The sequence below is a fragment of the Rhincodon typus genome, chromosome 8 (genome assembly GCF_021869965.1).
Source record: "Rhincodon typus isolate 14 chromosome 8, sRhiTyp1.1, whole genome shotgun sequence".
NCBI lineage: Eukaryota > Metazoa > Chordata > Chondrichthyes > Orectolobiformes > Rhincodontidae > Rhincodon > Rhincodon typus.
Genome location: NC_063339.1, coordinates 59593225 through 59615220, shown reverse-complemented (window position 1 = coordinate 59615220; position 21996 = coordinate 59593225). Strand labels below are relative to the sequence as shown.

The 21996-nt window shown below is 40.5% G+C and overlaps 1 protein-coding gene across 1 annotated transcript in view; it reads right to left on the bottom strand.

Moving 5' to 3' along the window:
- stxbp6 (syntaxin binding protein 6 (amisyn)) overlaps positions 1-21996 on the bottom strand; it is a 190520-nt gene that overhangs the window by 154947 nt on the left and 13577 nt on the right. The window contains exon 2 of the mRNA XM_048600397.1: positions 8607-8795. Within this exon, the coding sequence (XP_048456354.1) occupies positions 8607-8763 (157 nt within the window). The 5' untranslated portion in view covers positions 8764-8795. The remainder of the gene's footprint in view (positions 1-8606; positions 8796-21996) is intronic.

The following is a 21996-nucleotide window of genomic DNA, read 5'->3' as shown; positions in this document are numbered from 1 at the left end:
TTTAAGGAGCCCTATTCTCTCCCTAGTTACCCTTCTGTCCTTAATATATTTCTGGAATCTGTTTGGATTCTCCTTAACCCTATTTGCCTATTTGCCCTCCTAATTTCCCTCTCAAGTATATTCCTACTGCCTTTGTACTCTTCTGAAGATTCCCTCTAGCTCTGCTGTCTACTCCTGACATACACTTCCTTTCTTTATCTTCACCAAAACCTCAATTTCTCTAGTCATCCAACATTCCCTACACCTACCAGCCTTGCCCTTCACCTTGACAGGAACACACTGTCTCTGCACTCTCATTATCTCAGTTTAGAAGGCTCCCCATCTTCCAGCCGTTCTTTTACCTGGGAACATCCACCCCCAATCAACTTTTGAAATTTGGTTGAAATGAAGGAGTTTCACAACTTTACAAGGTTCAGTGAATGATTTTAAACTAAATTTAATTCTCTACTTATCCAAGCAAAGAAGAATACTCTGAACTGACTTGCTCTCACAAGTACTGCGGACATCACATATCTAGCTCGTCAGCTAAAGAAGCTCATCTGCTGTTTTATAGCTCTTACACATTGATATTTTAATCTAAAAACTGAGGAGAAATTAGATTCCTTAAACTAAAAGTAATATATTGAAGTACATGAACCACAAGCATAGATATTTGCAACCCATCACCCTCAGATCCCCACAGCTCTGGAATGGGGACATTTAGAGAAAGTGACAGCCACCTCCCACCCTGCACACCAGGCCAGATCCATCAGTGGGTGGGAATCCCCATTAAAATCAATAATGAGCTCAAGACTGGGACAATCCCCATGGCATCACATTCTACCCCTAAATCACCTTTCAAGTGACTCGAATTGGTTACTTGCTGCTGCCAGACAAGAAGCCACTGTGCATCCACCTCTGTCCAGAATGCTCATACACAGGAAGTCATCAGCAAGTTGACCCAATCTGCGATTCTTGGAATGTGCTCCCAGTCCTGCTTTCAAACCCACCTCTCCGCACCCAGGTATTTCACAGGAATTGAGACACTTTTAGGCAAGGTGGGAAACAGTACAGAACAATCCCTAAAATAGGAATGAAAGAAATGAGCAATTTGTTTTTGTGACAATGGCTAAGGGAGAAAGTGTTAGCCAGGACAACAAGGAGAGCCCTTGCTCTACTTAAATGCCTTGGGATCTTTCTCATCAAGTTCAGAAGATAGTGTTTTGGTTTAACATCTCAGATGAAAGGCAGTGCTTCTGGCAGTACAAAGATCTTTGATACTGCATTGATGTGCCACTATGAATGACCAATTAGTAACCAATTAGACATGCTCCAGTTGGTAGAATTGGACTTGAACCCACAAGTGCAGCTACTAAACATTAGCTCAAGAACAATCACTCATGTTGGAAGAAGAAACATTCTAACAATTACAAATTGAGCTAATCAATGCTTTCTTGCACGGTGGCTCAGCAGTTAGCACTGTTGCCTCACAATACCAGGAACACGGGTTCGATTCCACCCTTGGGCGACTGTGTGGAGTTTGCACATTCTCCTCGTGTCTGCATGGGTTTCCTCCGGGTGCTCCGGTTTCCTCCCACAGTCCAAAGGTGGATTGGCCACGCTGAATTACCCATGGTGTTCAGGGATGTGTAATTGGGAAGGCTGTAGGGGGATGGGTCTGGGTGGGATGTCTGAAGGTCGGTGTGAACTTTCTGGGCCAAAGGGCCAGTTGCCACACTGTCGGGATTCTATGAAAACCACATTATTAAGCTGCAAGGTTTTAAAATCTTCAAATAAACCCAAACCTCATGAGAGTTTTTAATTCAGGAATAATTAATACCTTTTCAAAACTAGTTTCTTTTGCTCCCCCCCACCCCAAGGTTCTTCAGTGGTTTCAAATTTCCAACAGCGCTGGAATTTTCAATTATATTGCGATGGTCTATAAAATTGACTATGAACAGTATTCTGAAGTGATTATTCTAGGTTGTGGTAAGGATATAACCGGACAAACATTTCAGCTAAAAAGAAGAATGTATTGCTTCAGCTTTTGTTGAGCAAGTACAGAGACATAAATGCATCTTTCCTAAGACAAAAGATTGAGAGATAAAGCACAGTCAGCCCCGAACTTTACTCGAAGTTATTCCCTTCTTCACTATGCACAAGTTCAGCCATCGGTTTTTCCTCAGAGATTAGTTACTCAAACACATTTACTGCTACGTTATTCAAGTTACTTCACACTCATGAAAACCTCACCTGCTAACTATTGTCAAGTGGACAAGGGGATGGGGAGAAAAGCAAAACAAAACAAAAAGTAGCAAAAGGACTCTGTCATTTTACCAAAATATTTCAATAAAAATGTCAAATATTACAATAAAAAGCAACACATCAGGTAATGTCAACCCATTCAGAGCTTTAGCAGTTGCATTGCAACCACCAGCCATTATTAAATGGTAAGATTTGGAAACTCCCTGCTCAGGTTACAACTCCATCACAGCAGCCAAACATTCCCATGTAGTTGAGCAGCCTGAAAAGGGAGTCTTATTAAATACATTCTCAGCAGTTGCGTTTTTGTTTTGTAGGAGATCAAGTTGCTGGTAATTGTTGATGCAATCTACATACAACTGTCAACCATCTTATGTGAAACTGTTTGTGTTAGTAGAAGGTGAAATGTCATTTCTTGACCCATAACTGGTCTTCTTGACTGCCAATGTCAATCCAAATTCCCTGCAGGCCCGAGAGAAACAAATCGAGGAAGTAGTACAAGTGAACCTCAGAATGGGTTGCCACATGGAATTATCCCCAAACAGCAACCCCAAAACTAGGACATTACACACTTGGGTTTGGCATGCAAGCCTTGCCAAGTTGAACAGCTTTTCTCCAGCTCCGGTATGCCAGGAGACATCCTCATTTCAGTTGCTAAAATTGTAAAATAGTAGCATGGAGGCAAACATGCTGAAGAGAGCTGGTGCCAGGACGTTGCACTGTTTCATCCTGCATCTTTTGAAAGTGTCTTATGTCACTTCACTGTAGTGAACAAATTTCATGGAAGAGAAATAATGCCCACAATAACCACAGATATTAACAGATGGACCACAGAGAGAAAAGAAAAATACAAAAGATCCCTGAACTTACTCAGTTAACGTGGTGCAACAAGGTCTTCTTACACCAATGGGTCAGAACCACAATATACTACAGGTGTTTTTAGCCCTTTATTTCAAAATATGTATAATTTTGTAAAGGACTGTTGCAGAAAGAATAACTACAGATTTTTAAAATAAAATTGGAATGGAGGAACCAATGGAGTGTAACGTTAAAAGATATCAAAAAACTTCAAAACTGGACTGCCATCTCATGGCTACAAAGTCAATGAGGGGCTGATGAGCCCTAATTCAATAGCAAAAATCTTTCTGCAGATCACGTCTCAAACTGAAGAGACATTTTGTGCTTTTCCCCTTCAAAGAATACTCAAGAACTGGGGGTTAAAAAGCCAACTCTACTGAAATGGACTATGTGATTGAATGCTTTCAAGTGTACCATCTTGGGTTCCAGAATTAATACTGTGAAGGTCAGTAAAAGAACCATCTTCAATTTGCCCCTAGTTTGCAGATAAAGGAAGAATCTCTCAAAGTGCTGCAAACCAGTTTAATAAAAAGGAATCAAAACCAAGAAACATCAGCCTGCAAAACCAAGAAACTCAAAGCTACCTTTCAACTGTCAGTGCTACCAGAACCCTCTACTGCAACAGCCAAAATATTAAACTATTCTCACTTCTCAAACAATTCAGAACATGATTCTATTTCTAAAAATCTTTTGGACTCCTCATTTCTATATATGCACTGCATTTGTTGTGACATGTTTCATAATTAATCAATTCACTTTGTTAACTCAAGAAAGCCTGGTTAAATCCACTCCTTTAAAAAAAGTCCATTTAAGACTGTAAGAAAGGTATCTTAGTGAAGGGATCCTTTTCAAATTAGCCTTGTTGCAACCAACTTATGGGGTGGGCAAATAAAGATGAGGAATCTGTTCATTCCTCCTCACTAAGAGCGTAATAGTTTTTTTTGGGGGAGGTGGGTAGTATTTCTTCTGGAATATTAATGACTTGGGGAATCTTGCACACCGTCTTGTGACAGCAATCTATGCTTCAACCTCAGCTCCCATACCACCCGAAATAATTTCCAAGGCCTGCCACTTCACCTTACAAAACAACAATAGCATGACATGAGCCCTGATTAGCAAACCTCAAAAAGATTGCTTCAGAGTGGGAGTGTGTTTGAAACGATATATCGCTGACTTAAAATCATCTGCTGTTTTCGTTTCAGATTTAGTCATCCATCCAGAAAATGTTGGCAAATGTTGGGCAGAGTCAATAGTGGGCCAACTTGTATCTCATACCAGTCAAACAGACTGGATATGTACACCAGCATGAATATTTGGATGAGGTACAAGGGGGTGATGTACAAGAACACAAAAAGATTCAATTTTCAAGACAAATTTGGCAGAGGTGATATTTCAATTCTCTTCATTGAGAAGAGCACATCAAAACTAAAATCACAAGACCTTGCACAACCTTTAATTTTTGTAAATATGCATCACTACAAAATACAGACGCATACTGAGCAAACAGCAACACACAAAGCTTAGTCTGTAGAAATCAAAGTATCAATGCATTTGAACCAATATTGCAAAACACTGCATTAATCACTTCTCAAAAAAAAGCTAAATTCAAAATAATGAACTTGAAGTACCAAATGAAGTAATGCATTAAAAATTCTGAGATCTTATCTCACAGATGTGTATATCAGCTTTACAACAGAAGCAGCAGACAAATTAATCAGTTTACACAGCTTTGGTTGTACGAATAATCTCCTGTAACAAATTCAGATTTTTAATTGCTGGAAGTAAAAACATCGACTTAACACAAATATATAGTAAATTGAAGTATTCATCGATGATTAACCTGTACAAAGACATTCATTAACTTTTATTATAGCTATGAATTTCTGCGCAAGTTATACCTTACTAAATTAAAACCAAGTAAAATACAATTATCTTTGACAGTTTTCTTCCAGGATATCCAGCACTTGGTACAAACATTTGGAAAAAGCTACTTTTAACCAACATATATAAACATGTTACGACACTACCATGGCAGGTGGTAACTGAACCTGACTCTTGTGCCCAGAAGTAGAGACAATAACGCTGTGCCAAAGGATTCTTTCCTTACTTTCAGTGCTAATGAGGATATAAATAGGAAAGGATGGTTATGCTGACTCAGCATTGAAGTTTAAGGGCAATCTATGGCCCATTTATTCTAGGCACGTAGACATTGCTAGCTTAGCCACCATTTATTGCCCATCCCCAAGTGCCCAGAAGCAGTTAAGAGTCAACCACATTGCTCCTGGACTGGAATCCCATGTAGACCAAACTAGGTAAGGATGGCAAATTTCCTTCCTAAAAAAAAGGAGGACATTAGTGAATCAGATTGGTTTTTACAACAGTTACACGATTGCCAGTAGACTAGCTTTTTTTAAATTCCAGATTTTTTGATAAAGTTCTTGATTTCAAAAGTCACCATGGTGGGATTCAAATTTATGTTCTCAGAACATTCACCATTACCGTCCAGTGACGTTACTGCAACACCACAAATTGCTTTTGGCAATATCAGTGGCTGTCATTCCCAGCCAGCCCTTCCTTGACACTTGGGAGTCTCTGCTGAAAAACTTGCAATTTCTGCAATGGAGATCTTCTGCAGCATCTATAAATCCTTCTTAAATAGGCTAGAACTATACACAGTACTCAAGTGTGTACTAACCAAGGTTCCATACACATTTAACATCATTTCACTGCTTTTCAATTTATAACTTGCAAAATAACACCCGTCAGTGTTTCATGTTTTGGTACCACTGCTTTTAATGGTTTGTGCATTTATACCCTTAGAGTAGTTCTGCTTCTCTACACCATTCAAGCCCCTATTTGCCAAGGAGCACCTGGCCTCCTTATCATTCCAAAAGGAAAATGCACCACTTCACACAATTACAAAATTATTTTTAAGGCAAGGCAGTTAAAAATGATTACAGAACACATTAAATTTGTCTTTGCCAAAAAAAAAATCAACATCCAGTATTTTATTTGTACAACTCAATGAACAATTCTTCAAACTGGTACCCGGAGGAATTTTAAACTCATTGATATTTAATTAGGGGCATACTGTTTTGTAGAAGTGGCCAAGGTGAATTTCCACAGACATGTTTCTCAACCATAAGAATCAGTTTCATGTGAGTTTAGAATCACTGAACACAAATTACGAAACACTACCCCTGACAACACAATAGGGTGAATTAAAACAATAAAATTTCTTCAGCTATAATTAGAGGCAAAATATTACAAATTTATCTATATCAAGGCATCGACTATAAATGAAGCCTTCTTTAAATATTGTGACTATGCACAACACAGCTGTAATTCAGCATTAATAGGTCTGCCATTTATCCACTTACGTACAACTGAATCTCAGTTTAAATGACAAGCCAGAAGCAAGTGCCAATTCTTCTTACCCAGCAATGAGTGAGAAGGTCCCCATTAAAGCAAGAGTTCTTACTTTCCTGGAGAGGTTCACAAAAATCAACTGCATCAGATTGGTTGATCTCAGGCTGTTGATGAGAGGAATATAAAGCAGAAAGGCATAGCAGGTGGACATCAGAGACAAAAAAGATTTTTGAGTTTTCAACTTCCTGCAAGATCCAATTTGAAGCAACGGCAAGTAAATAAAAAGGACAGGAGGAGGAGGCTGCAGGCATTCGTTTCTGCCCAGCTTTCTCAGCTGGAAGCTCAAACACAGATGCTGTATATTGTGTTGTTGAGCTTGGAGTGGAGGGACGCAAGCACATTTTTGACATTTAAATCTCAAAAGGCTATTGCTCATCTATTAAAGTTAAGCTTTGCTTGGCAAATGGATAGTGAATTTAATACACTTATTTAAACTAATAAAAGTTCTCTAACTCAGGGCTATGATCAATATTGACCTGGTGCAATATCATTTAATACTTCAAGAGTCAATAAATCTAAAATCCAAAAATTGAAAGAACCCCCATCGTAACATTTTATACATTTATTCTTGCAGTGGAAAGTATTTTTGACTGAAAGTGGTAAGAGTCAATGTTTTGTGGAACCAGTCATAAGTTTTGGCCAGACAAGACCACAAATATTAGCTGCTTTTTCTCTATAGATGCAGCCAGACCTTCCTTCTCCAGCACTCATTTTCAAGACCTCAAATTAAGCTCTATCCTAGATGTAGTTGGTAAGATTCCTTCCATGAAGGACATTCCTGGTTGTATATTTTATGTACAAAAAAATGCAGCTTTTATGACTATTTTCATTCTGTTCTCAGCACCAAATAACCAAGTTAATTTCTTGAACACAATTTCAGAACTGACTATGTTCATTTTAGTATGCAACCTCTCAAGCTGCTACTCCAGAACCATAACACTGCCATACTGCCACCTGTCCTTTAGGCCATTCAGCCAATTAAATTGCTCCACCATTTAATACAATCATGGCTGACCAAATACTTCCAATGCCTTCTCCCCACAGGATCCCCAAACTCTTCATTGCTAATTAGAAATCAACCTCTACTTCAAATATGCTAAAAGCTTGAGCTTCCACAGCCTGAGCGTCCACAGCTCCCAGGTACAGAATTCAACGCCTGCCCCCGGCCACCAAAACAATTCATCACCTTGGACCAAAATGGCATCCATTTTATTTTTAAAATCGTACCCCTCGGTTTGAGTGTCCCAACAAGGGGGGGACGTCTTACTTGCACCTTCCCTGTCTATCCCTTTAAGTATTCTTTAGTTTCAAGGAGATCATCTCTCGCTCTGAGATGCTAGAGAATGCTAGCCTAGTTTGCCTCATCTCTTCATAGGATTGTTCCTACCACCCCAGAGACAAGTCTGGTGAACTTGTGTTGTACTCTGTCTATTGCAATATCATATTTCCTGAGGCAAGGAGGCCAAACCTGTCTACTGTACACCAGGTGCAGTCTTCTTTACCACTGAAGCAAGACTTCTCTGCTCCTGTACTCAGATCCTCTTGCAATAAAGATTGCTATTCCATTAGCCTTCCTAACAGCTAGCTGAATCTACATCAGCCTTATACACCCTGGGCCCTCTGCACATCAACACTTTTGCATCTCAAGTCATTTCACATACCAGCTCCAATAGGATGAGTTAATACTAACTTGTTGATCTATAGTTGTTAATTTGATTATGTACAGACTGTAATGCAAATATTCCACAAACTGGGCAAACAATCCATAAAAAAAGCAATGTGAATGCACATCTGTTTGTAAAACTTGCTGAAACAATTTCTTTACGAAACTGTTAATGATCAGAACTTTGATTAAAACATAATAGCATACATAATACATCTTCCTAAAAATTTTTCTAACCTATCTAAGACTTTAAAATCTTTGATGTTATCTAACATCGCAGAACAAATATGTTTCATTCCGCCGGTCAACATTTCTTTTAATATGCACCACTTCATTTCTTCTAGCAGCCCCAATGGGGTGGGTATTTAAGTAGCCAGAGGTCAATGATGAAACCAAAACATTTAAATTTAATTACCTGACAGGCAGATGTAGGTCATATACTCCCCCTGACCTCCTGTTGCGAGAAATGGAATCTTTTTTTTGGTTCTTCGCTTGACCTGGACTGCTGCAAGCATGCGTTCATCGTGTGGAGCAAAGATTTCTTTGCTGATAGTGGATTTGGCACTCATCATGGATTGACAGAAGAGAAGGCAGTTTTATGTACCTAAATGAGAAATCAATTCATTATGGTGAATCATTTAAATCAGATGCAAAGAATTCATGTAGCATAACAAGTTTACGTTAGGATAACCTACTTGAAATCAGATAGTTAAAATTACATTTCATGCCCTAGAATTTTTTATACAAATTGAACGAACAAAAAAAAAAAAAAAAGAGTAGACACTGAAGCAACCTACTTAAACAGATAATTTCATAAATTCAGATAGAACAAAAATTCTGGGCCAGTACATGGTTTTACCAATGAAAAAGCCATCCAAATGTCCTTGGAATGACATTCCTGCAAGTTTCAAGAATGAATTAAATTAGAATAGAAAACTAAGCTGAATCTTCTGAGATACTGCAAATCTACACAATTCAAGCAGGCTCTTTGAACCAAGTGTACTGCTCTAATGAGGAATATTCAAGTACAACAAAACACCCTTTGATTTCTTTGATGCTAACTGCCCAAGGACTTTTTTTCAATTGAATTCATTGGCCATCCCCAATTGCCTTTGAGAAGCTAGTGGCAAGTTGCTTTCTTAATCTACTGTAGTACGTGCCTTGCAGCACAACCTCACAGCAATCAGGGTCCAGGGTTCAGTGTTCAGTTCCAAACTCAGGCAACTGAGTTTGCGCATTCCTCCATGTCTGCATGGGTTTCCTCACACAGTTCAAAAGAGACAGCAAACATCTCAGATAAAAATAAACTGTTTCCCACCCGTGAGGGCCTGAAATACAACCACATGATCAAGGCAGAAAGGGGATGTGATCAAGAAACGGGGAGATAAGTTGCACACAGTCTTCATGGAATCACAGAATCCCTACAGTGTGGAAACAGGCATTTGGCCCAACTGGTCCACACCAACCGTCTGAAGAGCATCCCACCCAGAGCCATTCCCCCCCTACTCTATCCCTGCAACCCTGCACTTCCTATGACTAACCCTACCTAATCTGTATGTCCCTGAACACTATGGGCAATTTAACATGGCCAATCCATCTAACTTGCACATTTTGGACTGTGGGAGTCTTTGGTGTCAGAGTTGTACCACATGGAAACAGACCTTCTGGTCCAACTCATCCATGCTGACCAGCTATCTTAAATTAATCGAGTCCCATTCGCCAGCTTTTGGCCCATATCCCTCTCATCCCTTGCTATTCGTGTACGCAGTCAGATGCCTTTAAATTGCGCCAGCCTGCACCAGTTCCTCTGGTGGCTCATTCCGTACACACACCTCTGCATAAGGAGGATGGTCCTTAGGTTTAAGGTGAGAAGGGAGAAGATATAAAAGGGACCTATGTCCTAGTTTTGGATTGCCCCACCCTAGGAAAAGGGACTTTGGCTATTCACCCAATCCATGCCTCCGACACTCCAGGGAAAACAGTCAGTCTATTCAGCCTCTCGCTATAGCTCAAGCCTTCCAACTCCAGCAACATCCTGGTAAATCTTTGCTGCACCCTTTCAAGTTTAACAACATCTTTCCGATAGCAAGGAGACCAGAACTGAATGCAGTATTCCAAAAAATAGCCTAACCACCTTCAAGGAATTATGAACCTGCATCCCAAGGTCTTTTTGTTCAGCCCATCTGATCAAGGTCCTGTTATACTCAGATAACCTACTTCACTGTCCACTACACCAATTCTGGCGTCATCTGCAAACTTACTAACCATTCCGCCCCATGCACAAAGGCATGTTGACTATCCCTAGTCAGTTCTTGCTTTTCCAAATACATTTAAATCCTGTCCCTCAGAATCCCCTCCAACAACTTAACCACAGATATCAGGCTCACTTGTCTATAGTTCCCTAGCTTCTTCTTACCACCTTTCTTAAATAATGTATCAGACGATTTAGACTAGAGAGTGCAGAAGCAGTGAAGTGAGTGAACGTTTTGTACTGGACCTCAAAGCACACAGGGAGAAACGTGTGTGTGTTCAGGATATTTCAGAGGGAGTTGGGAATGAGGACGTTCAGGGCCTGTGCAAATTAATGCACATGGAAGCAAGGTTTCATTGAACAAGGGCGAAGTCTAAGTAACTATAACAGAACCTTGTACGACTATGGATCTGTCTTCCAGAAAGTGGCCTTCATTTGAAGTCTAATGAATGCATTTTAAGCAAGTTAAAATCAGGTCCAAGACTTTGACTTGAGGATGGGAGCTATTAGAAAGATCTGCAGGAATTTGATAAAGGGAGCTAGCAGCAACACTGTACTCAGACTTGGAAATAGCTTTTTGGCCGGCTTTCTACAGACCAATCCAGTCAGTCCCAAGTCCCCAGTCTAACCCCAACTCTTCAAATTTACTCCACTCAAAACGCCTTTGTAATTTCCTTTCAGATAACCTGTCCCCTCTTGCAATCTTGTAGACACTACTGTCTGCTCTCTTTTAAAAAGACCTTCCTAAAATGCAGTGTCCAGAACTGGATACAATATTCTGGTTGCAACTCACCACAGTAATATGAAATCTGAAATTGTTTGGCAACTCAATCTTACGGTTAGGATTTGTATTATTGCTGAACCAGTCACAACATAAACTCACTTTGAAACAGAGTATAGTTTCTTTCAATATGAGCCAAATTACTGTGTATAAGTCAATAAAATCAGTGTCCATGACTCCATGTCATGCTTTTGTCCTTTATAAATACTTGCTGCCAAAACTGATCTCAGATTTAATTGTTTTAAAAATTTAAATTTCACCAGATTCACAGCAGAATCTCTCAAGTTTACTAACACTGACAGAATGTGAGACATCAGCTTAGTCACATCAGCATGAAGACACAGTAGGTAGGGCATTTGTTCAACAAACATGACTTGTGCAAAAGTCAATGTTGATTCGAAGAAAAGTCATACACAATTGTAGAATTCAACTAGGGCAGTATTTTTATTTGGGAAAGTGTTCCATTAGTAACTGTATCACTGCAAAAGAACCCCACAGTGATTTTTCAATTGAAAGTGGTATAGCAGTCTTCATGCAACTCATTATCTGCTGTCCTGACAGCTCAAACATATAGGTTCAAAATCAGATATCTGAAAAATTATGCAAGCCCCAAAGATTACCACCATTAACATTAACAATACCATACTAAGGTGACCATTGCCTCCAACAAGGGAACATCTATTCTGATTTTAATCTGAGGAGTTAGAGGGGAGAATACCCACATCTATAACTGAAAAACAGCCTCAAACACAAATATGAGGCTTGTCATTGTCTCGTGGTGAAGTGCCCAGACAGAACATTTATGATCATTTAATAATTAAACACGAACAGCAGCAGGCCCAAGTTTCAGTTTGCTGAAAGCACTAACTGAAGTTTTATCACTGACTGCAGGCCAGAAACAAAGAAACACTCAATCTTAAAATCTGTACTGCTGGAGTCTAAAATGTCAGGCCACATCACATCCCAGATATCCAGTCACAAGAAAACTCAGTATCGTACCCAAATTCTAAGATGGTTAAAACGCTATCAGCAATCCACAAAGGTTAGTACACTTTATTTTTAAAATTCATTCATGGGATGTGGGAGTTGCTGGCTAAGCCAGAATTTATTTAGCATCCTCGACTGCCCTATGAAGCACCTTCGTGAACACACATTTACAGTTTTCTGGTTGTATAACAGACAGCAGAATACAACAGACATTAACAATATGGGGCAAGAAATGCTAAACAAGCCAATAACTAGAGATCAAAACCCATTAGGCATTTATTAATTTTTGGTTAATTTATGCATCAAAAAGATTCAAGGGAAGAACAGCAGTAGATTAGCTCTCACTTTATTTTACCAATAATGAAAGTTACATAAACCTTTGAAGAAATAAGTTAATGCATTAAACATATCATGGTTTCAACACCAATACTTTGTAACTGTATATCCATTCATAATCCCTTAATTACAACTGTGTTTGATAAAAGCTGTTATTCTTGTTCAAAGGAATTTTTTGAGCAATCATCTCAAATTTGAGACTTTTGGATTAAAATGCATTTTCACTTTTTGAAAAAACAGCATCTCATTTGAGAATAATATGCAATTAGTGACTTATGAAATTTCATAAACCTGCAGTAGAATGGCAGGGTCCTCTCAAAAGGAAACAAACCAGAATTGCTGAAGAAACTCAGCAAGTCCAGCAGCATCTGTGGAAAGAAAGCAAAATTTAAATGTTAAGAGATAGTAGGAACGGCCAATACTGGAGAATCGGAGATAACAAGGTGTAGAGCTGGATGAACACAGCAGGCCAAGCAGCATCAGAGCAGGAAAGCTGACGTTTTGGGCCCAGACCCTTCTTCAGAAATGGGGGTGGGGAAGGGGATTCTGAAATAAACAGAGAGAGAGGGGGAGGTGGATGGAAGATGGATAAAGAAGCAGATAGGTGGAGAGGAGACAGACAGGTCAAAGAGGCGGGGATGGAGCCAGTAAAGGAGAGTGTAGGTGGCGAGTTAGGGAGGGGATAGGTCAGTCCAGGGAGGAGAGACAGGTCAAGGGGGCAGGATGTGGTTAGTAGGTAGGAGGTGGGGGTGGGGCTTCAGGTGGGAGGAAGGACGGACAGGTTAGGGAGGCAGGGCAGAGCTGGGCTGGTGTGGGGATGCGGTCGGGGGGGAGGGGAGATTTTGAAGCATGTGAAGTCCACATTGATACCATTGGGCTGCAAGGTTCCCAAGCAAAATAGGAGGTGCTGTTCCTGCAACCTGCGGGTGGCACTGTTGTGGCACTAGAGGTGGCCCAGGATGGACATGTCGTCCAAGGAGTGGGAGGGGTGAGTTGAAATGGTTCGCGACCGGAGGTGCAGTCGTTTGTCACGAACCGAGCGTAGGTGTTCCACAAAGCGGTCTCCAAGCCTCCGCTTGGTTTCCCCGATGTAGAGGAGGCCACAACAGGAACAGCAGATGCAGTATACCACATTAGCAGATGTGCAGGTGAACATCTGCTCGATGCGGAAGGTCTTCTTGGGGCCTGGGATGGGGGTGAGGGGAGAGGCGTAGGGGCAGGTGTAGCACTTCCTGCGGTTGCAGGGAAAAGTGCCGGGTGTGGTGGGGCTGGTGGGGAGTGTGGAGCGGACGAGGGAGTCACGGAGAGAGTGGTCCCTCCGGAAAACAGATAAAGGGTGGGGAGTGAATAATGCCTTTGGTAGTGGGGTCCGATTGCAGACGGCAGAAGTGCCAGAGGATGATGCGTTGGACCCTCTTCTGAAGCTATACTACTGGCCCTATCCCCCACCTCTTCCTCCGTTACATTGATGACTGTATCGGCATCGCCTCGTGCTCCCACGAGGAGCTTGAACAGTTCATCCACTTCACCAACACCTTCCACCCAAACCTGAAGTTCACCTGGACCATCTCTGATACCTCTCTCCCCTTCCTGGACCTTTGTTTCCATCTCTGGCAACCACCTAGAATCCGATATCCATTTCAAGCCTACCGACTCCCACACCTACCTAAAATACACCTCCTCTCACCCACCTTGCTGCAAAAAAAATGCCATCCCCTATTCCCAATCGCCTCTGCCGCATCTGCTCCCGAGGTGAGGCATTCCACATTTGAGGCAATCTGACCCCACTACCAAAGACATTTTTCCCTCCCCGCCCTTATCTGCCTTCCAGAGGGACGACTCTCTCTGTGACTCCCTCGTCCGCTCCACACTCCCCACCAGCCCCACCACCCCCGGCACTTTTCCCTGCAACCACAGGAAGTGCTACACCTGCCCCTACACCTCCCCCCTCACCCCCATCCCAGGCCCCAAGACGACCTTCCACATCAAGCAGATGTTTACCTGCACATCTGCTAATGTGGTATACTGTATCTGCTGTTCCCGTTGTGGCATCCTCCACATCAGGGAAACCAAGCGGAGGCTTGGAGACCGCTTTGTGAAACACCTACACTCGGTTCACGACAAACGTCTGCACCTCCCGGTCACGAACCATTTCAACTCCCCCTCCCACTCCCACTCCTTGGATGACATGTCCATCCTGGGCCTCCTGCAGTGCCACAACGATGCCACCCAAAGGTTGCAGGAACAACACCTCATTTCGCTTGGGAACCTTGCAGCCCAATGGTATCAACGTGGACTTCACAAGCTTCAAAATCTCCCCTCCCCTAACCGCATCCCAACACCAGCCTCGCTCGTCCCTGCTTCCCTAACCTGTCCGTCCTTCCTCCCACCTGAAGCCCCACCCCCACCTCCTACCTACTAACCACATCCTGCCCCCTTGACCTGCCCGTCCTCTCTGGACTGACCTATCCCCTCCCTAACTCCCCACCTACACTCACCTTTACTGACTCCATCCCCGCCTCTTTGGCCTGTCTGTCTGTCTCCTCTCCACCTAACCATCTGCCTCCCCCCCTCTATTTATTTCAAAATTTAATGTTAATTGCTTTCTCCCCACAGATGCTGCTAGGCCTAGTTTCTCCAATTTCTGTTTATTTCCAATCTCCAGCATCTGCAGTTGTGTTTTATTAAAGAAAAAAAAACACACTTGCTTCGATCCCAGCTGATAGCAACTTTAGACACCTCAGGACACATTCCATGGGTAGCACCGCGACTACAGACACCTCCCCACCTATCATCAAGTTCCCATCAAAGCAGGGTGCCAAATCTCCTCCGTCTGAGGCAATTAAAATGAACCATATACGGAAGCTACAGCCTGCCAACACCTTACCACTTGCACAACTGGACTTCAGATGGCTAAAGGTGGCATGACATCAGGAATCCCGGAAGTGACCAATACAGAATTGATTCTGAACTGACCTCAAACCATTTGTGTCCCTGACCTATTTCACAATCAGTTCAATTTTGTAAATATATAACTAACAACTCAGGTCTCCTACAAAAGCTACATAAATGAAGTTACATGCATTTTTGGAAGTGATCATTAGTTCACTGTTCCAAATAAACGATATCTTTATTTAAAGAAAAAGAAACGTTAAGTCAAGGTAAAATTAACAGAGTCCAAATTCTAAAAAGAATTATATATCAACTTTTGTTATATCTTGTAAACTTGATCAGACTTGGGAGCCAATTTCTCAATTATTTTGAGTTTAATCAGTCACATTTTTTTTTTTTCTTTTTTAAAAAAAAAGAGTTGCACAATACATCGAATTACTGAAAGTAATGCTTCCCAAAGCATTCCCCAATGCACCCACAGTTTAATGCATTAAGTTTGACATTATCTTGGTAAAATTTAGGGGGAGAGTTGAGTGTTGATGGATGGAGTGGGCAAGCTTGTCACTCAAATGGGGAGGGGCTTTGTACAAACAGAAGTTGAGCACAGGGAAGTTGAAGAGGAGGCAGGGTCTCAAAAAAAATCCTATCCTGCCTACTTGCAGAGATAACAGTGTGGAGATGGAGGAACACAGCAGGCCAGGCAGCATCAGAGGAGCATGAAAGTTGACTGAGAGTCAGGACTCTTCTTCAGAAATAAAAAGAGAGGAGGAGGGGTGAGGGCTGGGCAAGGTAGGTGGAATGGTGATGAGAGTACAGGTAAGGAGTGGGAGGGAGGGGGTGAAATTGGTCAGTTGACATACCTACTTGCAGGCTTTCTTTGCAGCAATAATCAGGCCTCAGAAAAAAAAGGTCATTAGGCCACACTAATGCAGCAAGAAAAAACATGCAAGCATTTAAAAAGGGTCCTCACAGCGGTCAGAAGTCATGGAGCTTGAATTGACAATTGCTGCCTCAGAGCTCAAATGCCCAAATTTCTACTGACCCTACAATTTGAGAAATTTGACTTAAAAGCTTGATGCCATATTTGGTCCCAGGATAAGCCTCAATCACATAATTCATCACCAAGACCACCTACTTTCAATTCCATAACACTGCCCAACCACTGCCTGTGGTTTCACTTTTTTGCTGCTGAAATTCTTATCCATGTCCTTGAGCTACCCTCCACTGCCAACATCCCACAATCTACATTAAAATGAGCTAATCCTAAAAACATTGTTCTGTTGTCATGTATACACTTGCTAAACTACATGGGCTCTGGGGCTGGCAACATCTTAATTTTAAAGTTTGTATCTTGGTTTTCAAACTCCATTATCCTGCTCTTAAGATCTCTCCACTTTTCCAGTTCTGGCCTTTTGCACATCCCCAATTTAATCTGCGCCCACTGTCTTCAGCTCCCTAGGACCCAAGCTCGAGAATTCTTTCTACTTTGTTCTCTTCATTTAAAGACATTCCTCTAATGTACTTCTGACCCAGTGTTTGGTTGTGTCCAAATACAAACTTATGTCTTTGCGTAAAATATTGATTGACAAATGTGCGATAAAAATGCAAACTGTTATTAAAAGGAAAGCACTAACAATACAAAGCAGCAGACTCAAAAGCCAGCATTGTGCCAAATCAAAGAAACTGGGAACAAAGTTTGCCAAAAATCATTAGCAGAGAATGAAGCAAAGAGGGTTTTTTTAAAAAAAAAAGGAATTCACAATGCTCAGTATAGGACTGTGGAATATCCAAATCTACATACTGGCAAATGCATTTTTTTTTAATGTCAATTGTGTGTGCTGAAGCCCTGAATGGAAGAAATAGTTTTAGAAGTTTAAAAAAAATCTTAAGCACCTATAACAGTAGATTGCACAGCATTTCACCCAAGAACCTAAAGCATACTGCTTTTTCTTTTGCTCAAATACTATCACACTTTCAAACTAAGCTTACATGCATTCAAGGCTGGATAGTTCAGTAGATATGGAAACTAGAGCACGGTTTAGGAGGTGGAGAAAGAGAAAGAAAGCTTCTCCTCACTGCAATTAAGAGAGCCTGCAGTTACTGATCCTGCATGAACAAAGAGACATACTATATTACACAAAAAAAGTGAACACAAGTCAAACCAAAAAATTGTGCAATAGCTCGACAGATCTGGCAGCAGTTACTAATGTGTCTGACAGCACGAGAAAGACTTGAATGATATCCAGTCGATTAGACGGCTGCTAAAAGGCAACTGCTACATATCCAAGAGCGATCAGGTCTGAAACAAGGGTTAAACTTTAATGCAACAAAATGTCTTCCTATAAGTTGTCTTAACTTAGATCCAAAAATACAGGCCAACAGGAAATGTTCTTTTACTTCAGTGAATCATGCAAACGCACCTGGTTGTTGTATACAAATCTTACCTATTTGTACCTAAATTGCGCATCATAGAAAACCCTCACGAACGCCATACTGAGTTTCTACAAAGCAAAAGCGAATTTTGCATTCATGGAAGATAGATGGAATCATGCCATTTGATGCACAGAACGTAACAAAAAAATTGTTCAGATCTTCTAAAAGACAAGTTTGACTTAGTGCTCAAACTTGCACTGGTTCCTGGTACAGCAACACCCGAGATTTGAATTGACCATCCTGGTTTTCAAATTCCTCCAAAATCTTGCTCTTTCCTATCTATAAATTCCTGCAAACTCTACAAACTCCCAAATATTTCTCCTTCCTTAAATTTTCACCTTTTTCACATCCCTGACTTGCTTTGACCCATTGCTGGTGGCCATGCCTACAGTGCTCCAGAATCTAGAGTGTGGAATTTCCTGAATACCTCTCCACCTCTAACTGTTTTTTTTTTTAAAAAAAAAGAGAAACAAACACTTTTTAATACAGTTTTAAGATTTACCACTTTGATTAAGTTTCTGGTAACCTGCCACACTATCTCCTTATGTGGCTTGCGATCAAATTATTTCTGGTAAGATTCCTGCAAGATGCTTTGGGCCATCTCACTGCATTGAATTCACTATTGAAACACCAGCTGTTGTTGCTGTTCAGACAAAAAAAATTAATGGCCTTCATAGTTGTCAAAACATAGTAATGCTCACAGCTCTGGTTAATAGATCTCTCCACGGTTACAATGGTTTTCTCATTAATGGCCAAGAACTAAATTAAAACACCTGGAATTTCCATTTAATACAGTTTCAGAACTGAAAAGACAAAACCCCTGTTCTGCCACTTTAAGTGCTAACTAGATTTTGCCGGGCAGGAGATAAACAGTCCTGTAGCACTAATAATACTGGTATAAACCGTTTAGTATTATCAATTTAGAAATTCCAAAAATGTGAAAGATGTACAACTGTTGGACCAAACGGCTTGTTTTTAAGTAGTTATGCTAGAAAATACATTACATTGGCCTGTTTGCAGTACATCTCTTCAGCCCAATCATCTATACTGGTGTTTAAAGTCCACATGAGCTTCTCCTACTGTTGGTATAGGTTTCACCTCCTTTATCCCTAGTACATGTCTAGCATCCCATTGAATGAATGAGTTATGCTATATTCCTCAAATGCTCCATGTTTCATATTCTAACCATGTCGGGTGCTGAGATTTTTGCCCAAATTCCTTACTGGATATATTAGTGGTTCTTAGATTTCAAAGCTGGGGTTGACACTTCCCTTCCACAAGTGAAAACACCTTCTCTATGTTGATCTGATCAAAGCCATTCATACTTCTGAAGTCTTTCATTTGGTCATTTTCTACTTGCTCCAGAATGTTTCATCTTTTCTGATGGCACATGCCTTCTTGAAAATCCAGACTTAAGATTTTGTTTTAAAAAAAGGTTTAGGGTAGCATCTGATTGATAATTTCTCATCTGGATGTGTATTCATTGTGGAAACATGGCAACAATTCAATGAAACAAATTATTCAAAAAGTTTAACAACCTATGAAAATATTCCATCATTAAGTTTCCCCACACAGCACTTTCATATTTGCAAAATTTTCATGCAAATCCAACTTTACACCTACACAAATTAACACTTCACTTTAATGAAAATTGCTGTTAATAGATTGCATAGACATGACTCAAATGCTTAACTCAAGCTGTTGTTTGTTTTTATCAATTATATATAAACAGTTTCTTACTTCTGGGACAGATTACATTTTGATGCCACAGCAAGTGATCAGCCAGCAATTTCTACCTTAAGATGATAACTGGATCAGGTCCGAAAATCAAGCATCATTTACATCATCATCTAGAAAACTTTGCATGATGGAAGAATTATAGTACACTGATTTGCCAACATAGTCACCCACATCGACATACAGGACATACTACCCCAAATCCAACTACTTAATCCAACCTTTCCTCTTCAAAATTTTCAGTTTGAATGCTTTGCACCTCTAATCACTACCCAATATACGTTCCTTGGTCAGTGATAAAATCCTCCCACTGACAAAATTTTTTGTCACCTGCATCAATTTAGCCACAAACTACAGCAATCATTGCAAAAAACTCTCGATTGGTCCTGACAAAAACAAATATGCAGAATTTTAACCAAACCTAATCACTGAAAAGTTAGCCTACTGCAGTGACTTGGAGAGCGAAATCATAGCCTGAATATAAATCTAGGAATTGCCATATGTCAAAGTAGTTTGAATAACAGAAATAAGCCAACAGGTATTTCTTAACCCTATGACAAATATTTCAATTAATAGAATTTATGGCTATTACAAATCCCAAAGTAATATCACACTGCACTTGCATACGGCATGTTCCACACATTCATGCATAATTCAAGTATAACTGACATGTACAAAGGCTAAATTTGAAACTGGATAATGAAATTATGCTAGAGTAGCAGAATAGAGTTTATAGGGGCAAATAGGTTGCAAGGTTCTACAAGCCAAACTGATAAGATTTCAGTGCTAACACCCAACAGTTCACAAAATAACAGGTACACAGAACACGAGTTACTGCAAAGCTCAATGTGAATAGATTGTCATGTTTTGCTATCACACTCTCCACACAAAGGTTGAAATGCTCTTTCAACTAATTTAAAAGGTAAAACTTGATGTTTTCGTTCCAGAACAATTTCTTTTTAATAAACTTCACCCATTGCCAAATCTGAAGCAGGTATCTCAAGTATGGAAAGAGATATGAAGGATGGAACTGTTGGTTGTAGAATGGGACAGAAAGAGTCAGTGTGAGCATTACACAATTTTATACCTTGGCTCACGATTTAGTGGCAAATTCTAATGCTGGATTATGATCCTATCTGTAATCCTGAACAAACTGGAGATACAATTTCTCACATACTACATTACTTCATTATTGAGCTACCAAAATGAATATCATAGTTGTTATGATGCAGGAGGAAATTCAGTCCATGCATGCAGTGGCTCTCCAAATGCATATAATGGTGTGATACTCTCTCCCTTCCACCATTTAGGTAGATATAATCTTCTAATGCTTCAATTGAACCTACTTTCACCACACCGCTACATATTGCATTCCAGACCTGAACCACTTATTGTATAAAATGTTTCTTCTCATATCACATTTACTCATTTTGTAAATCACTGCCCTCTCGTTCTTGAGCCACGAAAAGCAAAGGTTCCAAGACAGATGACAGACGACAGACAACAGACAAGAACTCCACTACAAACTTTCCTTCAGCATGAAACACTATCAGTTAACCATTGTTTCCTATCTTAGCCAATTCTGTCTCAACATATTACTGACTCCTTTATTCCACAAGCTGTACCTTTCCTCAAGTCAGTTGTGCAAAAAAAACTGAATCAAATACCTTTTGGAAATCTACGTACATTGCATCAACAGCATGACCCTCATCAACCCTCTTACTTGAGCAAGTCAGTTAAACATCACTTCCCATGAAGAAATCTAGGCTGGTTCTCCTTGATTAACCTATTCACCTATGGGAACGTTAATTCTATCCCAAATTACTAAAGTTCTTAGACATTTCCCTCTCACTGAAGTTAAAGTGACCAGTCGGTAACTGTTGGACTTTCCACAAGTTTTTTTTTTTTTTTTTTTTTAAAAACAAAAGCATCAGTTTGCAATTTTCCAGCCCCCTGGCACCACCCCAATTTCCAATAAAATCTGAACCATTATGGTCAGTGCCTCTGCAATTTCCATTCTCACTTCCCTCAGTATCCTTGGATGCATCTGATACAACCCCTGGCCCAGATAAAAGTACCAACAGCTATCCAACACGACTTCCTTAACAATTCTGCACATGCATATTTCAGAAAGTAGGAAGCTTTTACTGGGGTCAGCCAGGATTAAGCTCAAACTCAGGTTGACAGGGTAACAGTTTATGCAGTCGCTTTGTTCCAATGGTGTCATGACTCACTAGGATAGTGTGCTAGAACTCAAGCCCCAACAGCCCCAGAACTGATCACAGTCCAGGACTAGCATGTTCCAGTAAGAAGGAAGGATAAGGATGGCAAGGAATGGGATCCTTGGATGACTAGGGAGATTGTGAATTTAATCAAAAAGAAAAAAAA